At 29.3% G+C, this 22,611-nt stretch overlaps 3 protein-coding genes across 3 annotated transcripts; all 3 read left to right on the top strand.

Annotated features, from left to right (window-relative positions):
- Window positions 1-7,834: 7,834 nt before the first annotated feature.
- On the top strand, window positions 7,835-8,689 carry LOC108318808 (uncharacterized). Its single transcript, XM_017556409.2, has one exon. It carries the CDS (start codon window positions 7,969-7,971, stop codon window positions 8,608-8,610), a length of 642 nt encoding a protein of 213 aa, XP_017411898.1. The 5' UTR covers window positions 7,835-7,968; the 3' UTR covers window positions 8,611-8,689.
- A 3,827-nt stretch (window positions 8,690-12,516) lies between these two features.
- On the top strand, window positions 12,517-13,137 carry LOC108341580 (uncharacterized). The gene has a single exon (XM_017579247.1). The coding sequence runs from the start codon at window positions 12,517-12,519 to the stop codon at window positions 13,135-13,137; it is 621 nt and encodes a 206-aa protein (XP_017434736.1).
- A 7,134-nt stretch (window positions 13,138-20,271) lies between these two features.
- Window positions 20,272-20,961, top strand: LOC108341579 (uncharacterized). The gene has a single exon (XM_017579246.1). It carries the CDS (start codon window positions 20,272-20,274, stop codon window positions 20,959-20,961), a length of 690 nt encoding a protein of 229 aa, XP_017434735.1.
- Window positions 20,962-22,611: the final 1,650 nt, after the last annotated feature.

Raw genomic sequence — 22,611 nt, 5'->3', positions numbered from 1 at the left:
GCAATCTTTTTCTAAAACTGAGTCTTTTTAAAACGACACTTCGTTTCTGGATTTTCCTAAACCAATAAACTGTGGTCCCGAATTCAATGGCATTATATTTTGTATAGATGTCCCCAATTTCAGTAAACCTAACTTTTATGAATTTTTTTTTTTAACACTCATACTATCTTAATTATTCACATGAATATAAAGTTCTATAAGAAATATATATCCAATAATAGAAATTGATATAATTAATGTACTTTAGAAAGTTACAATAACTATAATGTAAACTATGGTTCAGTTACACCAACTCAAATCAATATTACTTTATCTACACATTGTACAACACTGTTTGTTTAGAAATGTAACTTCAATGAATACACAATAATGTATAAATATTTTTATGTGGTATATTTAGTTTGGGTGTTTTTTAGAAAGCAATACCTAACTTATTTAAACAATTTTTTTTTGTCTAAAAGCAGGGTAAGTTCGTTATACAAATAATTATACAACTATAGTAATATTTAGGCTTAAATACTTACTTAGTCTCCATGTTAAGAGTGAATTTCTGTTTAGTATCCGATTTTTAAAAATATATCTATTGAGTCTCAAAGTTATAAAAATTGTATAAATGAAGTCTCCTCCGTTAAATTGGCTTATACGGAGTTAACTTCTACTAAAAATATGACTTTTTTTCTTCTTTTTCGTCTGCAACTTTTCAGCTTTTTCTCTTTCTTCTATTTACAATCATTCATTTCTACAACTCATTCTTCTCTCTCTTTTGCATCGTCCCTCACATCTTCTTCGTCAATTTCTGTGTGCCAAAGCTTCCTTAAGCTCTTCCTCCCACGAATCTAAAGCACAACAGAGTGCTTCTTCTGGAACTTCCATCGCCACTGCTCCTTCTTCCTCCACCTATTTTGTTGAGTCTAGGCTCCCTAACCCTGCCTTCAACTACGCCATCGCCAACCCCAACGGCAGCCTCCTCGTTAGGTTCATTCGAGCCACCGAGTCTTCCATTGAAAGGGTATTGCTCCATCTTTCTCTCCTTTCTTTCATACCACTGCGTTTTTCATACATAAGAAAAAAGAAAGTACGCCTAATTTTTACCTAATCTTGTTAAACAACCTGGATCTATTCCTTTTTTTTAATATCAGTAATTATATTTATTTTTTCTTTTACGCGCATTATGTACACTAAACTTATATCAGGAAAGACTAGAATGGCAAAAGGCCAAGCCTGTTTAAGCTCGATAGTCAACATTATTTAATATTCTGGATTGCCCTAAAATGAAAATCCAAAAATATAAGGTAAATTTGGAATTTTGAATTTTACGGAGCTGCATGAAGAAGCTGCCATACGAGTATTCTAATTAATGGACCATGATATCCAACTTGTGGTTACTTAATAATTATTAATAAATTATATACGAATATTTAAAAAATAAATTATTATTAATGAAAGAAATATTATTGTTTAAATTTAGATTTTATATATTTGTTTTTATTAATTAAATGAAATTAAAGTTCCCTTAAAATCTTATTTTTTAAATTTATATTTTGATGTAAATTGTTATATATTTCTTTTTTACAAATATCACATTTAATTGCATTAATATTTTAAGATGTAATTTTATTTGCATTTAGTTGAAAAATAACTTTTTTATTTGAATTTATTTCTTAAAGATTTGGTTTTAAATAGGACTTATTGACATTTATAGGAAAAGGGAAAAACAGAGGAAATTGGAATGCATGTATTTTTCTCCCATTCCACTTTTTTTAATTGTGTTGGACTGTAGTTGAGATGTGTCTGCATAATTTTTTAAAATTGTCGTAATATATGGATACACCAAAACATAAATCATCTCATCTTAATTTAATTCACTCTTTCTCTTGTTTGTGTTGAATTTGATGTGAGGAAGAAGAGAAAGAGAAAGAGAGTGTGGAGCAGTGAAGAAAAGTTTGAGTGAGTGAGGTTGGTGTGATGTTGGTGCAAAGTGAAGAAGGAGTTGCAGCATGAGGTGAATGATTGGAAATAGAAAAGAGAGAAAAAAAGCTGAAATGTTGAAGAGAACAGATGAGAGAGAAGAAGAAAAAGTCAGATTTTATAGCCACGTCAGCATGGGCTTAACTCCGTTTAAGCCAATTTAACGGAAGAGACTTTATTTATACAATTTTTACAATTTTGGAGCTCTTTAAAACCGGATACTAAAAAGAAATTCACTTCTTAACATGGGGACGAAGTAAGTATTTAAACCTAATATTTAACAATAATGCAAAAACTATCCATTTTTTAATGTTTGATGTTGATATCTTAATATATGTAATTTAAATGATATGTAAAGACTATTTCTTTTCATTAATGTGTGCATGTATTTAATACTACAAACTATATATTGATATACTATATTACCTTGTGTTTGATCTCAAACCAACATAGCATGCTGAATTTAATGCATTTTATAATTATTCAAATGCAAACAAAGTAGATTAAATACTACACCATTTAATATTACACACAGTAGATTAAATGTTAGGTGGTATGAGCAAGTAGCTATCACTTGAACAACATACTCTCTTAAAATAGAGTTTGCTAACTATCCCTCATTCAATCTACAACATGGTAACTAAGGCTGTATTTGACCATTGCTTATGTCTCATGTAATAGGGGAAAAACAGTTAAAATGACACTAAAAAGCTTTTGGTGGTTTAAATGAAGCATCATCGAATCACCCAAAACATAAATAAAAGGATAAATTAGTTCAGAGAATGAGACTTCCCAAAAAGAACTAGTAAAACTGTCATAACAAATAAATTCAATGAAATTAAGAATATTAGACTTGTTGAAGTTCTTCATTCTTCCATTGAAGCTCTTCTTGCGCTCTGATATCATCTTTCATTCGTTGGCCAAATTCTTTTGTTTCTTAACGTAATACTTTCTGTGCTTGTCATGCCACATTAGCTCTTTGATTCTTCTCTTGATTTTGTTGTCTCTGATAATTCATTATAGACATGATCTTTTGCATAATAGAGGTGTCATCTTTCTCTGATCATGGAATATTCTTCAAGTTTCTTACTTGTTTGGTTCAAATTTTTGTGTGAATGGTTTTATCTATCTTCCAATAAACACCAAAAATATATTATCCAAAATCTTTATAGAATTACTACTTATTTTCCTTAATATATAAATGTTTATTGAACATGCTAGATAACAGCAAGTCATGTAACATGATTCAGTGAAACTTACAAGTAGAGAAGAAAATATTATACCTGTCCCACTAATATACGAAGACCTTGGTTACAAAGTCTTTGTCTACAAATAAAAAAAATTCAAAAAAGAGAGTCAAATAAAAGATCTTAATGGATTAATTAAAGTTCCCTTTGACTTTGACGAGAACAAAATCTAATTATACATTCCTAATATTATTATATATGCCTTCAATTAGTTGATGGAAGGAAAAGGAGTGCAAAATCTTTCAAGCGGTTATTTCTGTTTCCTGCTTTGTTTCTTCCCTCGCACGTTTCTGTTAATGGTCTATATTTTATTGGGTTAGTAAAAGATGATTAATAATTAATACCTCATAGTCAGTATATTTTTAGGAAATCAAACCCAATAATCAATAATTAATACTTCATAATTGCCCATGAATGATCATATTTTTAGGGAATCAATAATTAATACCGTATATTTGTAAAGCGTAAGGTAATTTGACCTATTAATACCTCGTAATTGCCTATGAATGACCATTAACTCCGATCGCTATATTTCATGTAGTACATAAGTCCCCCAAAACCAAGCAAGCTCTTTTATTCGAAAGAGGTGCGTAGGGATTATTATGAACTTTAAAAGAGGTCGCTCACGTTGTATTTAGGGAGTCTATTTTCGATACTTTAAGTCTTCATTGCTCTCTGTACCGAGCGGCAAACTCTAAGAGTTCTCTTTGGATCTGCTCCCTAGACTGAACAGAAAATGCTAAGAGTTCTCTTTCAATATTTTATAATTTATTTTTATAATGAAAAGGCATTCGAACCTCACAAAGTTGAGGGGGGATTTCGGAAGCTCATTTTCGGACTTCCCCCGAGCGGCTTGAGACAGGAGTTATTTTTTCTAACTACCTACCTTGAGCGGGGATTTCTGAAGTCATTTTTCTGACTTCCTACGTTGAGCTGGGATTTCTGAAGTCATTTTTCTGACTTCTCCCGAGCAGTCTTGAGGTAGAAGTCATTTTTCTCACTTCCTGCATTGAGCAGGGATTTAGGGATTTTTGAGGTCATTTTTCTGACTTCCAACAATGGTTATTATAACCTAATACAGTTGAAGGTAGGTCTGAACCTTTCTGCACATGATATTTTATAATTTAAAATTAAGAGTTGGTAGAACCCGACCAATTTGAGTTCTGAACCTTCCTCCACATAATATTTTATAATTTATAATTTAAAACTAAGAGTCGGTAGAACCTGACAAGGTTGAACGCATTTCTGAACCATACTGTGCATAATATTTTATAATTTATAATTAAGAGTTGGTAGAACCTGACCAAGTTAAGGTCTGAACATTCATGCACATAATATTTTATAATTTATAATTTAAAACTAAAAGTTGGTAGAACCTGACAAGGTTGGAGTTGGTAGAACCTGACCAGGTTGAACGCATTTATGAAGGTTCTTCTGGAGGATATTTTTACTCCCAAAAATATGAGTTAAACAAAATAAAAATTATAATTTATAAATTACAATAAAAAGTATTGAAATCTCATAAGGTTGGATGTAGGGCTGAATTTTCCTCAAAGTTCTCAAAACAAAAGACATGCCTTTAGAAATTATTATGGAATCTTGTTGCAAAACCTGGTATTGATATGAAGCAACAATGTCGAGGCCGAGCGCACGTCTACACGTCTGGTTCCTCATGGTTTCATGGGGATGTCGCTCGGCTCCACGGTGGACGCCAAAATGTTTCGGTTGAATTGGTCCGAGGGTCGATCGTCTTTCCTTGCTCTGCTCTCTTTTGATCTTCAATCCTCTCCGAGAACGCGATCCACTCCAATGGATTGTTGACCTGCAGAAGACAATCTTCAAGTCAGATATGTTTCAAAGAGGTCTATATTTTATTAGTATAGTAAAAAATGATTGTACCTGGCATCACTTGTATTATTTCTAGAGTTTGTGGCAGTGAAGTCGATTGATTAATTATCAGTATATTTTCAGGGAATCAAACCCAATAATCAATAATTAATATCGTATATTTGTAAAGCGTAAGGTAATCTAACCTATTAATACCGGATCGATATATTTTATATAGTACATGTGGTAAACTTTTTGTAATTAAATGGTGAATATTTATATTTGACCTATAAATATTATATGTAATTTTTTTATGTCTTATGCTCATATAAAGAAGTAAATGTTTAAAAAAACTGAAAACATTCATTTCTCCTCATTTTCTCCCTTAAGCGAATTATTATGTATGAATGGAGGATGAACAAGAATTTGACGCTAATTTAAGAATAAATAAATAAATTATTTATGTTAGTTATAAAATCAATCAATATAAATTTATGTCTTCCGCAATTATGATTGACCTACAAATAAACATGAAAAAACTTAAAATAATATAGGTAAAAGGTATTTTTTGTGTGTTAGTGTTTCATTATTAAAAAGTCAAATTATACATAAAATTTCAATAAAACTAGATGCATTTTATAAAAAACTTCATTTCTATAAAACTTTTTTATCTAAACCTCGTGTAACTTTTCCTTTAGATCATAACCTCTCCTCTTATTTGTTTGAAAATTTCGGCCTATCTTATAACTTTTGGTATTAAGGAAAACAAATTTGTTTAATCATATTTGTTTATTAAATAAGTTTTTTTTTATTCTTTTCTTGAGTCAATTTTAAATATTGTTGCATGAGACCTCTAAGATATTTGCATGCTCTTTAGGTAGTTGTAGTTATTTTTTTACTCTTTTGTGATCATAAGGTATGTTGAAACCATTAATCTAAGCTTTCTTTATAAATTAGAACTTCCTTAGAGTTTTAGTCTATACGGAGTCCTTAGGAGGGAAGACTCTTATCTAAGGTAAGAGGGACTAGTTTATTTATAATTATTGAATTGTTTTTACATTGATGAATTGAGTATGGTGATGGAATTAAACTATGGTTTTCTTGCTTGAATTGTTGATTTTTTTTATTGAATTGAAGTCATTATTTATGGAGTCAATTTGACTTGGTTATGAGTGTCTAATTTGCTTTATCAAAGGGTTATTTTGAACTAAAATAAGGTATTATAAAACTAAGAAATAGATATAATTGCTTAGATAGTCAAGTTCAAAAATTTATCTCAGTCAAATTAGAAGTTGAGAATCTGATACGTACTACAAAACTGTTGGGTGCTATTCGCAAGACTCAAGTTAGTGAGCTTTAATGGTCTAGGGTGTCGGACATTACTTTGGGGTCATTAGATTCTCACAAGTCAATCACTTCCAATAGTCCAAGACTTTGGGCACCATTTTGGAACTATTGGACACTCACTTAACAATGGGCATCAGGGAGACTTGACTTCAATTCCAACTATTCTTGGGATTCGCTCGAGAACGTTCACTAGGCATCAACTTCTATTTGTGTGTAATTCAAATTTTTATGTTTTCTTTTAAGCATATATATTGATATATGGTTAATAATTGTTGATTTTAACATAAAAAGGTGTTTTATTGTATGGATGATGCTTGTGTAGAGATTTTCAAAGAGGAGTTGCTACGTTGATCTTAAGTTAGAGTTTATTGAATATTGATTTTGTATACGAATTATTATGTCTTTACTATCATACTCACTTAGATGAATATATCTAGTTATGAGAATTGAAAAAGATTTGTTTCAGTTTAAGGGGTTGAGGATATGCCTTCTCACTCAGCTGCCTCCAAACTTGATCGTTAAATAGTCTATAAATCCTTTTGAACTATTTGTTCCATGTGAGAATTACCTACAGAGAGCACTCTGAGGATTAAGTTAGTCATGTCAAATATTTTACTTAATATTTCTATGATAAAAATGGATAATCAGAAATAATTACGTGATCCATTAATAAATGATTTTTACTATTTTTATTAATTTCCAATTAATGACTATCATTCTTATTAGTTGTCCATTAATAATTATTATTATTTAGATTAATTATCAATTAATTATTATTTTGGACCAATCAACCTGATCTTTGACTCATTAGTACAAAATTTATATTTGAAATTTGAAATTTTGGTGAAATACCAAATTTTTAAATATCGAATTCACTTTGTAAAGTTGTGGAAAAGAAAGTTGTTTGACTTTGATACGTAGTTATAATTCTTGTGAATCTCAAAGATGAAAAATACACACTTTTAAGTCTACTTAATATATATATTTTTTGAATTTTAAGTCAATTTAGAGAGAAAAAAAAAATAAAAACATAAATTCAAGATATTGATAAGTATTTAAAGATATTAACACCATAATGTAATTTTAAACAAATTAAAACTCAATTAAATAAAATCATATTAAAAGATAATTAAATACTTGAATATTAGAACTAAAGCATTATTTAAATCTAATACAATAATATCACATGTGCATTTTAATATTTTAATCAAAATTCTCTAAATAATATCAATGTTAATTTAAAAGAAAAAACCACATTAAGTTTTTCTTATTATAAAAAATCAATTAAATAAAAAGTAAATGTAAAAAAAAATTAAATAATGATTAGAAATTAAATACAAAATTTTGATAAAAACAAAATTGTTAAATATTGTTTATTAACTTGTAAATAAAAAAGCTTCGTAATCATTAGACTCTACATATCTGCTTCCCTGCGTAGTGTCGTACACCACTGAGTGGCAGTACTGAGCACAGTGTGCAGTCATGCAGAGTCATGCACAGTGGCAGTACTGCTAATTCTCAGCATAAATAAACCCTTTCATTCATTTTCCCCAATTTCTTCCCTCACACGTTTCCAAACATGGCCAGAGTCATAAGCCACACGCACGTTTCCGGGCACGACTTCTACACCATCGACGTTGACGGAGACCCTGTCAGGGTCACTGTCACGTCCACCGCCTCTGTCGTGCGCCGTTGGATCACCTCCAGTCTCAACCTCCATCGCCGCCACGTTTACCTGCGGCGCCTTGTTGTCGGCCTCGGAGTCCAGTGGAGTCCCGGCGGTTCAGATCCTCCGGCGGATACGTTGCAGCTCTGCGTTGGTCGCCGCTGCCTCATCTTCCAACTCGCTCACGCCGACCGCGTGCCGAGGAACCTCCGCACGTTCCTGAATCATAGGTCTCACACCTTCGTCGGATTCTGGAACCATTCGGACCGCCGGAAACTGGAGAATTCGGAGCAGTGTTTGGATATGTGTCGCGATCCTCTGGATCTGAGGTTTTTTGCGGAAACTGAGAACGATGAGAATCTCGTTCAAGATTCGGTGAATGAGATAGTGGAGAAATGCCTTGGTTACATAGTGGACCAGAGGAGGGAGATCAGCATGAGCAATTGGAATAGAAAATATCTTAGCAGGGAGCAAGTTGCTTATGCTACCGTTGATGCCTACTGTGCGTTCCTCGTTGGAAGAAACAGCAGAGTGTGGAACGTGGAAACCCGTTAGGTATTAGGTAACTCATGCTAATTTCTTACTATAGCACGAATGCTTCTGGTTCAGTTCTTACTTTACTCATTTCACAGTATTATGCTGTTTCCTTATTTTGGATATGTTAGCATGAGAGGGTTTATTTCTCCATTTAGGGGATGTATATTGCGTTCACTACTTTCGAACGGCATTCGGTTTGATGCTTTTTTCTCATTGGAATCGCTGAATTTTTACTAAAAAGGAAGGACTTCTGATCATACGACTGCTTTTATTACCATGGCTGAAGGAGAAAGGAAATTTGAAACTTGATTTACACAGAAAATAAGTAAGAGTTTTTTTTATTTTTTTATTTTTATTTCAATCTTCTTTTTTATACTACTTTATTTTTTCTGCAATCTAATAAATATATATTTTACCACCATCCCTCATTACAAGATATTATCATATATACATCTTCTAAAAGAAAATCTTTCTTAAAAAATATTCTAACTAAAATGTTGGATTCTTTGCTTTCATTATTGATTTCGAATACTAAAACGGTTCATTTTTTAAGGGCTTTCTTTATGTTATTACTTGATCAACTAAGTATATAGAAAGCTTGCTCAAGTAGGAACTATAGACATTTAAGAGAACATTATTACAAAAGAAAGAAACTCCGCATTTTCAAATAATAAAGACAGTATGTATGTGTTGGGGGTCGGGAAAATTAATTTTGAAGAGATGTAATTCATGTTTACATTTTTTATTTCAAAATAAATTTTACAACAACACTAAATGACTGTTTGTTTTGATTTAATTTGAAAAACATGCATGCTACTACATTTTGTACCTCAACTTCGTAAAATATGATAAGCTAACCTTTTATACATAATTTTGGATGAGCAACTAAAAAGATTATATTTTTTAAGTAATGTGTTTTTGGGTGAAAGACCTACCATAATTTATATTTAGACATAGTTAAAAAAAAACATGAAACAAAGTAACCTTTTGTTTACCACCTTTATTTAAAGTGTGTATTAATTAAATAAAAACAATTTAATGTATATTATTGTTTTCATTAATTTTTTAAGTAATCATTTGTAAAGTTCTATTAAAATGTTAACCTAGCTAAACATTCCATAATCTTGACTTGCACCATCTCACATAAAGAAACACTATAGTCCTTTTTACACGAGACGCTAAGACTAATCCATATTCCGAATCCATGTTCATGACAGACGTTAAGACTGATCTCGTTAACAAGAACTAAGATCCAAACACTATTTTCGTTTATTTTATTCTGTTTGTATCTTTCACTATATAATAACAAGGTAGGCACGATTCTTGATCAACTATGTAACATGATAGTTTAAAAAAAAATTGAACTAAAAAATTGAAATTTCCTTATTAAATAATGGATTTGGTTCATATGAAGCAACTGTAAATCCGATTAACTTGTCTTAGGTCTCACATTTTTTAATGCTTTCCCTTTTCTTACTAATTATCAATCGTTACTTCCCACATTTCTTATAAAGCTCATTACATGACATGTGTTCAAACATTATGTTTTAAAAATTACGATCACTTCTACCACTCTTAAATTTATTTATGGTAGATATAATTATATATCTTACATTATAAATAGTATCAGTTTTTATGTTAGATTTAAACTATTATTTTATTTAATAAACATAAATATTCATATCCATTTGTCTTGTGTTTTCTGTAATCATATATATATATATATATATATATATTTATATATATATATGTATGTATATAATTTAAAATATTTGAAAATATTAAATACCAACAAAACATATATGATCGATTATATAAAATACGCACTGATTACGATAATTTCATTTCCTAATCAGTATTCAATTCCATTATTAAGAACGTATGTATTGAAATGCTTAAAAGAATTACAGTAGAATAAGATTGAAAACTACAACAAAAACATGTTAAGAGATATTCTCTTATAAAGTTTTTTGTTTTTGGATTGTGTTTAGATTGAGGAGTGAAATTGAGTGCGAAAAAAAAAACTAAAGAAAGGGAAAAAAGAGAGCAAAAGGTGCAAGCTGAAAAACTGTAAGTGATATTGTTGTGATAAAATTAAAAAAGAGAGTTATAAAGTGATATATTATTATGTGATTAAAATATCTTTCTGTTATAAATTAATTTTAGTTAAAGATTAAATTATAATTATATTAATTTATTTTGTATGATTTTACTTTAATTACAACCACTTTTAATTATACTATTTCATGATTTTATTTATTTTTAATACAAATATTTATTATTTTGGATCTTGTTGTAATATCTCATTTAATAGTGTAAAACTAATAAATAAGACCTTATAAATGTGATAATTGATAAAAGTTAAACATGGCTACATTATTAAGTCATCCAAAATAATCATACTAGTATATAAATTCTTTTCCATCAAGACCTCAAGGATTTGAAACGAGTATTAGTTTTCCAAAAGGTTGAAAAAAAAACGTAGTTTCTATAGTCATATATCTACATAATTACATCATCTTCTTTCTAAGTAGCTCAACCCCTACATCCTCATCTACTCAAACCAATGAATGATGATTATTGCACAAGAAAAATGCACGACCTACAAAAAGCACAAACATATCCGAGGATAAACCAGTTGTAAAAGAAATATTACACATTAATGAATAAAGTTATATTACAATACAATGCATTAAGTTAAGTCATATCATAATTGCAATTCAACCTAAACTAACCACAAAGCATTCATAAAACATACATTTCACAAACAAGGTAAAATTAGGCTAAACTATCCATATACAATGCGTTGATATCAAATTCATTAGAGATATGTGCTTGTGGTGACCTCTATTACTCTACAAAGTCATTGTTAATGTGTTTTGTCCTATTATTCACAATGTTAGTTTCGTTCGTGTCTTAGACCATTATTATGTCTTTAGATTGAGACTTGTCACTCCTCTCACAACATAACTTATTCTACTTTATATGAGTGTGAATGCTTATTAGAGTGTCAAGATATCTCCTTGTTTGAATCTATATATTAATGCATACACTAATGAAACATACATCAAAAGGATTTATTCAATAAAATCCATTACATTCTCATCTATTCATAATTCATTATCATATATACTTTACATTCCATATCATACATTCTCAAGCGTATTGCACAAATTTAACAACACATATACAAATGATTTGAGATTTTAAAAAAATAAAATTGCAGCTTCAAAAAAACTTAAAAGATTATATTTTTAAATTCAAATTAAAGATAATTAAATCAAGAACGTAATACAAAAATAATCAAATTATATAAAAAAAAATTTTATAGCACTAAATAAGTAACAAAGGTCAAAATTGTTAACGATCTAAATTACTATAAACTTATGTTTTAAGAGAATATGGACTCCCCAAGACAACTTATGTTTAAAGAGAATATAGAATTTATGTAAGTTACCAAAGAAATGGAGATTGAGAGTAGAGTTTTTTTTATAAGAAAAAGAGGAACTCCCTTTTGTTGCGTAATGTGCTCCTAAGGAGGGCATTTAAATGATTTCACACTTCTTATTATTATTATTTTGACATTTATTTATTATTATTACTTATAATTTTATGATTTAACTATTAGTATTATTAATTTATTGTATTATTTAACATGATAACCAATTTTATGTTATATGTCATATAATTAATATATTATGGAGTGAAGGTTTGAGTAGAAAAAGAATAAGCATGAGAATATAATGAAAGAATGTCATATAATTACATTCTTTCATTTTTATTTTTTCTTTTTGCATAGAACTGTGCATGTATTATTTTCCTATCCGGGCCTTTATCCAGCCCTATATAATTTAAATAAGGTCACTTACAAACCTCCGGTTACTGGAGCCAAAACAGTATAGCAGAAGCACTGAAATATAAACCATGGCTATACTCCTTTCCAAAACACACTGCACAACTCACCAATTCTACTCCCTTTTCCTCGGCGGCCGTTACTTCAACGCCACCGTCACCGCCAGCGCTTCCATCGTAAAGCGCTGGCTAGACTCCACGCTCTACTTCAGCCGCAAATACGTCTACCGTAACTGTCTTGTCGTCGGCCTCGGCGTTCATTGGACTCCTGGCCCCGACGACCCGCCGGCGGAAACGCTGCAACTCTGCGTCGGCAGCCGGTGCCTCATCTTCCAACTGGAGCACGCCAACCGCGTACCGAGTAACCTCCGCACCTTGTTGAACAATCCTAACCACACTTTCGTCGGATTCTGGAACCAGTCTGACCGGCGGAAGCTCAAGCTTTCGAAGTTTGAGTTGGAGATGCACAGCGATCCTCTAGATCTGAGGCTGTTCTTCACGAACCTTACACAGGCTTCGGTTGAAGAGATCGTGATGATGTGTCTCGGTTACGAAGTATCCCAACGGAGGGAGAATAGCTGGAGCATGTGGTATGATTTTGTTCTCAGTGACAAACAAGTTACTTACGCCGCAGTTGACGTTTACTGTGCGTTCCTCATCGCTAGGAATTTCAAAGTCCGGAATTTCAATTAATGTCAACAACAATAATATTTCATTACAGGTAACTAACTTTTTTTTCATTAATTTCTTAATTAGTGATACATCGATTGCAGGCAGCGTATTGTAGTTTAATTCATGCATGCTTTTGAAATTTTCCGGTTAAACACAGTGATGAAGGTAGAAATGGTTAAGTTCTCGGAGACTGCAGTAAATCTGGCAGCGTTCTTTCAGATTTCACTCACGGCGTCTTTGTTCACAACGATTGGAAACTCCTGTGTAGATTTGTAATGAAAGTGGGAAAATCAATGTGCAAAAGCACGAAAACAATGTATTTTCTTTTTTTGAAAAACTCTGTAAGATGCTAATAAAGTCGTGAAATTCAACGCAATACAGACATAATTGATTAAAATAATCAAATAATCGATATCATAAAAACAAGTTAAAATTAATTAATTTAAATCTTGATAATTTATTTTAACATATTTTAAGTAAATTTACATTTTTCAAAAAATATTAAATTAAAATATTTTAAAAACATTATTTTACTAACTATTATTTAAATATAATAATTTATTAATTAAATTATTTACAAGTGTTCATTTATTTTATTTGTTTACACTTCTCGGTATCTCTACTTACCAACGAATTTTTATAGACTAAATAAATTTGTCTATAAATTTAAAATTGTTGATACATTTTACCTACAAAATTTTTAAAATAAATGAAATGTGATAAAATTTAATTTTTCTTTGAGAAACTTGATATATTTACCATATAAAAAAATGTGAAATAAATGAAATAAAGTTTCCAAGGAACAAGTTAAAATATAAAAGTATCAAGGTAACAAATAAATTAAACTAGGAAAATTTAAAAATATGGAAACCAAAATTATTTAAATGACATGTTCCACCAACAAAATTACTTTTGCAAAAATTCTTTCTACAAAAATGCAAAATCATAATAAGACCCTTTCAATCCAATCATAGGACCAAATACAGAGAATCATTTCCAATTGCTCCGTTCACAAATGGACATTCTATTTCTTTCTAAAAAATGACATATATACTTAATGCGTATTTAGTAAAACAATAAACTAACACTTCTTTGTTTGAAATAAATAAAAAAATGTTACATATTTTATTTTAAGTTATTTTAAGAGTTTCTAATTTATAAAATATATATTATTTTAGCTGATTTTTAACCTATAGTTTACTTAATTTACCATCTTTTATATTTTAATACATTTTTATTATCAATTTTTCAACATTTTAAATTTAAAAATCATTAACAATACAAATTAAATTAACATGTATTTAATTATGTGATGCTGACTTAAAATTAAGAATAATAAAATTTATAAAAAAGAAATTTAGTTTATCATGAGTTTAATTTAATAAATAAATAAAATATTTTTCTGAAAAAAAAATTAACTTACACTTTTTAAGTAAACTCATTAAAAATAAATTAAATTGATTAAATAAAAACATAAAGAAATTTAATATAAACATACTTTTTATATATTTTCAGCTTTAGTAACTATTATAGTTTTATTTAATTTCAATATTTTTATTACATATATGTTTTTATTATAGTCTTTTAAAAACTATTAGAGTTTAGTTTAATTTCGGTGTTTTTGTTACAATTATATACAATCTCTTTATATATATATATATATATATATATATATATATATATATATATATATATATATATATAAATGAGTTTGAATAATTTTCATTTTAAAAAAAATTAAAGAATAAGAAACTCCTAAACTGTTATTCTCATTTCTCTTATCCCTCATTTCTCTTATCTATCATTCCTCTTAATCCTTTCTCTTTTATCTCTCTCACTTCAACCTTCTCTTTGTCATTCCTAGACTAGTTCCTATTGAAAAAATAAAAAACACTTACCAACCCTAATTCACCTTTTTCACTTATCTAATTTATTTTTCTCTTATGTCTATCCTCTCTCTCTCACCCACATACAACAACTCACGACACCGCAATTTGTTGTTCTTGCTCTTAATTCATTTGGTTTTTACTTTAATAACAAAATAATTGATGATGTTGATGTTGATTTTAAATTGGAAGGCTGTGTTATTATATGATTTAATGTGCATTGTAATCTGATTATGTATTTTTAGGGTCTTAAAAGTAAAAGAGATAATCAAGTAAATAAAACATATCTTTGACATTGCAGACTCGGTCATATTGGAGAGAAAAGAATTAATAAGTTACACAAAGAAGGTTATTTTGACAATTATTACTATGAATCATATCCAATTAACGAATATTGTTTCAAAGGAAAATTTACCAAATCACTATTTATTGGAAATGGAGAAAGAACCTTTAAATTATTGGTGTACTCCTTCAAGCTAAAGGAGAATTATTTTATTTTATCACCTTCACTGGTTATGTTTCGTGATATGGTTTTCTATATCTCATAAAACATAATTTTGAATAATTTGAAATGTTTAAGAAATTTTGAAATGAAGTTGAAAAACAAAATGGTAAATTTCTTAATTATTTGAAAGAGAATGAGATTCTCTCACAGTGATACCTCTAGGAACATCACAATACAATGGTGTTTCTAAGATGAGGAATCAAACATTACTAGATATGGTAAGATCCATGATGGGATTCATTGATCTTAAAATAAACTTGTAGGAGTTCATTGAAACTCCAACGATTTCATATCCTTATTATGTTATTTTTCATTAATAGAGTTTCTTGTTTTGTTTGTTTTGTATTTTTTAATAATATATAAATCTTGAAATAAAAGAAAAATTATAGAAGGTGAGAATTTTAAATTTTTAGTATTTATAATTTGCATATAACATTTATAAAAGGAACAAAGAACAAATTCAACAATTTTAATATCAAATAATGTAAATTAATAAATCATTACAATGTCATTTGTTCTAAATAAGAAAAATAAACATAATGAAAAATTAATAATACAATGTTTGATGTTAATAATTTATTTATTTTATTAAGAACACTTTCTTGATAAGATACATAATATATAAAAATAATGATAAATGTATAACTTTCCAAATAATAATATAAAACATATATTAATTTAATTAATTTTTAAAATTTGACTCACTCTTTTCCCTATAAAATTGAAGAAAAAATATATCACACATAAAGCCAGAAATATCTATTCCTGTTCCTGCTGGAGCTATTGCGATCAGTAGATTAATGAGTATTCCAAACCATGACACTTACAAATATCTTAATTAATGGATATGTTTGACAGGTTCTGTAATGCATGAGCAAAAATGTGTATGAGAGAGACAGGGAGATCTGGAACATATATGCCAATAACAAATCCAAAACCATGAAACTTTTTTCAGCAAATCCAAAATCATGCTATTTTTTCAATTCAAAATTTAAGACAATGAAATCTAACTCCTTAAACATTAAAGTGGTGAAATTCATAAGAAAATGGCCAACTAAATCCAATTCCTTAAAATCACTAAGTCACAACAAAAGAAAATTTCTTAAGAAAAATTTATGTCCTCAAAACGTTGGGACTATAAATCATCAATGTCTTTTTTCAAAGAATTCAATAACAGGATTCAAACCTGAAGTCAAAGACAAATTTATATATAAGATTAAATACAGATTCAATAAGAAAACATAAAGAGTGATTCTCCCTGCACCTCACGGTCTTCCTCCTGCACCTCCAAAACATATTTTAATTCCAATGATACCCTTCACAGAGAAACTGCATTTTGAACTGCGGCAACTTCCTCCTGCACCTCCAAAACCAATGATATCCTTCACAGAGAAACCGCAGTTCAATCTGTGGAAAGCACAAACCCACCACCGCAGTTCAAAATGCGTAAAGCACGGAGATCCCACCGCATTTCGATCTGCGGCCGAGACAAACCGCACTTCGAAGTGCGTTAGATTTTTAGGGTTTAGTTTTTTAATTTTTTTATTAAGTTAGTATATATTTATTTTATTAGGTTTTATTTTTATTAGGTTAGTATAATAAATTTAATTTTTTATGTTAGTTGTTAAATAAAATGTTTTGTTTTAATATATTTTGAATTATTTTATTTGTTTGCTAAATTTTGTTGAATTTGTTATTTTTTAACATATTATTATTTTCTTAATATATTATTTATTATGTATTTAATTTTATTTAAGTTTTTTAATTTTTTATGAAATTGAAATAATTATTAAATTGTTTATTGAATTAAATTATAATTATTATATGTAATGTTAAATATTATTTTGGATTTAAAGTGCAACAATTAATTAAAACGCACTTCGAAGTGCGGTTAGGAAACAATTAAATAGATAGGAAACGCACTTCGAAGTGCGGTTAGGAAAGAAACAATTAATTAAAATAGGAAACGCACTTCGAAGTGCGGTTAGGAAAAAATTAATTAAAACGCACTTCGAAGTGTGGTATTAATTTTTGACATTTTGTTAATAAAGGGTAAAAGAGTAAAATTGGGAGTGCAGGATGAAGGCAGTGAGGTGTAAGAAGAATCACTCAAACATAAAACTTGCATATATATATTTTCCGGACGGGAAATGGGTTGAAAGAATAAAAGAAAGTGAGAAGTTTTAGTCTAACTGTGCTCCTAGTGTTTCAAACTACAATTACTTGCTTTAATAGAATCCATATGATATATACATAAGAATTCTCAATGAAGTTTAGTGTTTGTTTCTCAGTGAGCTTCATGAGCTCTGATAAAACCATCCCTCCACTCTGATATTAAGCATCAGGAGCTGAGTCTAATGCAAAGGAAAATATGAAACAATGTTACAAAGACAACCGTTTAGTTGGTCTTACAAGGAACATATAAAACCGTTTAGATGAACACTGTAATGGATCAATCTTATTCTACTGAGTTATTCCCTTTTTTTCCTTTTGCCATATAAGATATTTTAAGCACTCTTCCATTTCAGACTCTGCCCTCATTTGGCCATGAACCTCAGCTTTCCGCACACGAAAATATGAGCTTTTAGTTACAGTAAGCAAATTTTGGGTCAAAGAGAAGTCGTGATGGGTCCAAACGACTTTTAATGAAGAAATCGTGTCCCCTGCACGACTTTATACTGTTTATTTGATTAATGTTGAAGTCGTACACCCCAAAAACGACTTCATGCTGTTGTAATCGATTACCAAACATTGTAATCGATTACCACATCTTTTTTTCGTTAAAAATAATAAAAGTATTAAAGTTGTACCGAGAGTGACGACTTTAATACGAGAAGTCGTACACCCCCCACACACTTTTACTTTTTTTTTAATTTTTAATTTCTTTATTAATTAAAATGATTTATAATTAATAAATAATATTTTTAAATATATTTAAAATAATATAAATTATATCTAATTAATATTTAAAAATTATATTTCATTATAATTTAATTTTATGAATTTTAATTATTATATTATACCTTTTTTGAATTATAATTAATCAATAAATTTTTTTTATTATAAACTATTTAAAATAATAAAAAATTTTAAAAGTTGAAAACGTTTGGGGGTTGACAACTTCTTTACTTAAAGTCGTGCACCCCTTCACACTTTTATTTCTTTAGGTTTTTATTATTTAAAAAGATTTATAAGTTTTATATAATATATTTAAATGTATATAAAACATTTTAAATTATACATAATCAATGATTAATTTTTTTTAATATTTTTAAATAAATATATTTTATGATTTTAATTATTTTTGTAATTAAATTAATTTTTTTATAAAAGATATTTCAATTAAATAATTTCTAACCATAATTATTGTGATTACATAAATAAAAATGTATAAAGTTATTATATTTCATTATAAATTATTTTTTATTATAATTAATTGGATTAATTATAATAAATTAATTATAATAATTATTTTATAATAAATATTTTTTTAAGTAAATTTATTATATTAAAAAATTTATAATGAAATATAATTCTTTTTTTAATTTTTAATTATATAATTACAACAGTTATAAATTATTTAATTAAAATCATTTTATAAAAAATTTAATTTAATTACAAAAATAATTAAAATTATAAAATTTATTTATTTAATAATATTAAAAAATTTAATTATTAATTATATATAATTTTAATTATATTAAATATATTTAAAAATATTATTTAAAAATTATAAATGATTTTAATTAATAAAAAAATATAAAAAATAAGAATGAGAGGGGTGCACGACTTCAATAAGAGAAGTCGTTAATCCCCCATACAACTTTAAATTTTTTTTTAATTTTTTTATGATACGACTTCAACATTGGTCAAATGAACAGTGTGAAGTCGTGCAGGGGTACGACTTCTTTATTAGAAATCGTATAAACTCCCACGACTTGCTTATTTTCGTAATTAAATTTTTTTTTGCCTATTCTCTGATCTCTCCCTCATTTTTGCCTATTATGGTACAAAAGCTCCCTTTCTTCTTCATTTCACTCATACAACATCCCAACACAACATAAAAAAACTAGTTAAGAAATTTTATTAACTTCTTGGGTTAATTACTACTATGCCTAAAAATGGAGGCTTCTTTGTATCTTTCATCTTTCCCTACTATTCCTACGGGTCTTCATCAGAGCAGAAGAAAGGTTCACATATAACGTTAGAGTTCTGAGAGCAAGTTATGAAGGAAATGAAGAGGCTAAACTAGTGGATGAGAGCATTGCTCAAACCTTTTTCTGCTTTCTTATGAAATTTTCATTCTCATTCGACTTCTCCTATTAAACTCTCGAAGATAATTTCTCAAAAACTGAGAGGACATAAACGAAAAATCGGAATTGGACTGTGACCTATATTAAGTTAGTGGTGGACTTTAAAAAGAATTTTGATATATCAACAAATATGTTTAATGTTTAACAGAGCACCATATAAAAAATCTTAATAAACAATATGAACTCTCCGGTGTTAAAAAGATAATAATATTTGTTTGTATGTAGAGAGAGAAAAAAAAAAGAATTTTATAGAAAAACTGTTAGTTGTTGTTGGATGAAACCGTGAAAGAAGGATGATATCTGACCCAGTTCTACCTATCTCCGCATATCCTCTTCAAAGATTTCGACCATGGACGTTTTTAACACTTAATATGCGGAATCAAATTGAAGTTTTTATAAATACATACTATTCTTCTCCACATTCATGAAAACCTCCCAAAGACACGGAATAATGGAATTCCAAAAAGATTTTCTAACTCTCTCCCTAGCAGGTTACACCGACGATGGTGGTCATGAAAATGGCCCTGTAACAGCTTTGTTACTCGCAACAAGTCCCGTGTTATCACCACATACAGCGTCCGGCAGCGGCAGCAGCAACAACAACTCAGATGACTATGGTGGTGCTCCTGTTCCTGCTCCTGAAAAAACAGCAAAGGGAACCATTCCTCCACCTTTTCCATGGGCCACTAATCAGAGAGCGAGGATCCACAGTTTCAGATACCTGATGCTAAACAAGATTAATAGGATCAGCGGGACCGTTCAGTGCAAGAGGTGCTTGAACGTGTTCGAGATGGAGATTGATGTGAGGAAGAAATTATCTGAGTTGAGGAGATTCACTGAGGGGCAAAAAGAGGACATGAAAAATAGGGCACCCGTTGAGTGGATGAAGCCAGTGTTGCCAAAATGTGAGCATTGTGGCCGAGAAAATAGTGTGACACCCGTCCTTGCCGGTGTGAAGAAGAAGGCCATCAATTGGTTGTTCTTGTTTCTCTCTCAGACGCTGGGCTGTTGCACCATTAAACAACTAAAGTATTTTTGCAAGCACACCAAAAATCATCGAACTGCTTCAAAAAACCACCTGGTTTATATCGCCTATTCAGGACTCTCCAGACAGTTTGCGTCTGAATGCTTCGATTTTTGATCGTACGTGTTCCGGGTACGAGAAAATTATCGTATGGTCCGGAACCATACTTGATCTCTTCTTCACAAGCAGTCATCTATTTTAGTTTAAACCCAAAACAAATATATATATTAGCCTGCTATATATTAGTCTACTGGGATCAACCATTTGATCCCGGACCATAAAATAATTTTTTCCTTCGGTACCTAGGTTTTTTTTTTCTTCTTTTTATCTCAGTTGTAGCCATGGATTCTTTTTCTGATTCTATGAATCTATGCCGTCTGAATAAAGTGGTGATTTTGAAATTTGGATTTCAGTATCTATTGTGTTTAATTTTGCTCTCGGTCACGGTCAAGAATAATTATGAGTCTAAGTCCCTCGGTAATGCTGGTTAAGAATCGAGTTTCAGTCACTTGTCGAACAAAAATGACAAAGTTAAAAGTAATGTAAAAAAAAACAATCCAAAAGTCCAATCTCATGAGATTTTTAGTTAAAAGTGATTCATTTGTTCAATTCATATCACAAATTTATAACCTATTCCCATTAAAAATCTTTAGAAATTAATAGACTCTTCATCAGAGTTCACATGGTTTGTTTTAATGACGGATTACAAATTATTTTATATACAAAGAGAAAGTATACATACAGACACGTTATACAAAGAAAAAATATATATATAAAAATTCATTATCAGAGTCGTAATTGGAACATAACAACACAAAAACTATAATAACGACAAGTCATAATACTAAAACTATAATAACGACAAGTCATAATACTAAAACTATAATAACAACAAGTCATTATGCATAGAAAAAAATTATATATATATATATGGACGGATTATCCTGTACATAAAAAAAATATACATACGAAATTTTTTTATTAGAGTCGATGTTTCGTCTTAATGACTAACTTAAACCATTATAACTACGACATAGTAACACTACAACCATAATAAGGAAAAAAAAAAAAAAAACGTGTAGAAATAGCATAAGCCTGGAATAGCATTATATTTGCTCAAATAATAAGAGGTGTTTTATTAATAACCCAATGCTTTATTAAGAAATATATTATATTACCTTCATTGCTAAAAATTAAAAATACTCCGTATACTATTTTTTCAAATTTCAGAATGCTCTAAAGATTATATGGATTGGAAGAGAGAAATGTATATTAAATGCACATATAACAGCGTTCAATTAATGTTTCATCTTGATGACTAACTTAGACCATTGTAAGTGCAACATAGAAACACTACAACAATAATAACGACAAGTCATCCTACACATAAAGAAAATATATATAGATATATACAGGTCATCCTACAGAAAGAAAAATATACATATGAAAACTCATAATTAGAATTGATGTTTTATCATGATGACCAACATAGACCATTGTAACTGCAACATAATAACTCTAAGTTCATAATAACTACAAGTCTTCCTACATAAAAAGAAAATATCACTAGTGTAGAACGGGCTATAGACGTCTGTTCTGTGGGCCTTTTGACGTCCGATCTCTCCCGGACGTCTATGCGAGTAACGTCTATGTAGACGTCCGTTGTGTCAGGTCGGACGTTTATATAAATGTCTGTTGTGTCAGGCCGGACGTTTATATAGATGTCCGTTGTGTCAGGCTGGACGTCTATATAGACGTCCGGCGCCT

This window comes from Vigna angularis, chromosome 6, assembly GCF_016808095.1.
Source record: "Vigna angularis cultivar LongXiaoDou No.4 chromosome 6, ASM1680809v1, whole genome shotgun sequence".
In the NCBI taxonomy this organism is placed as follows: domain Eukaryota; kingdom Viridiplantae; phylum Streptophyta; class Magnoliopsida; order Fabales; family Fabaceae; genus Vigna; species Vigna angularis.
This window is presented reverse-complemented; position numbering and strand designations above follow the sequence as displayed.

Excerpts from the sequence above, each read along its gene's own strand:
- LOC108318808 (XM_017556409.2), top strand. The coding sequence starts at position 7,969 with ATGGCCAGAGTCATAAGCCACACGCACGTTTCCGGGCACGACTTCTAC.
- LOC108341580 (XM_017579247.1), top strand. The coding sequence starts at position 12,517 with ATGGCTATACTCCTTTCCAAAACACACTGCACAACTCACCAATTCTAC.
- LOC108341579 (XM_017579246.1), top strand. The coding sequence starts at position 20,272 with ATGGAATTCCAAAAAGATTTTCTAACTCTCTCCCTAGCAGGTTACACC.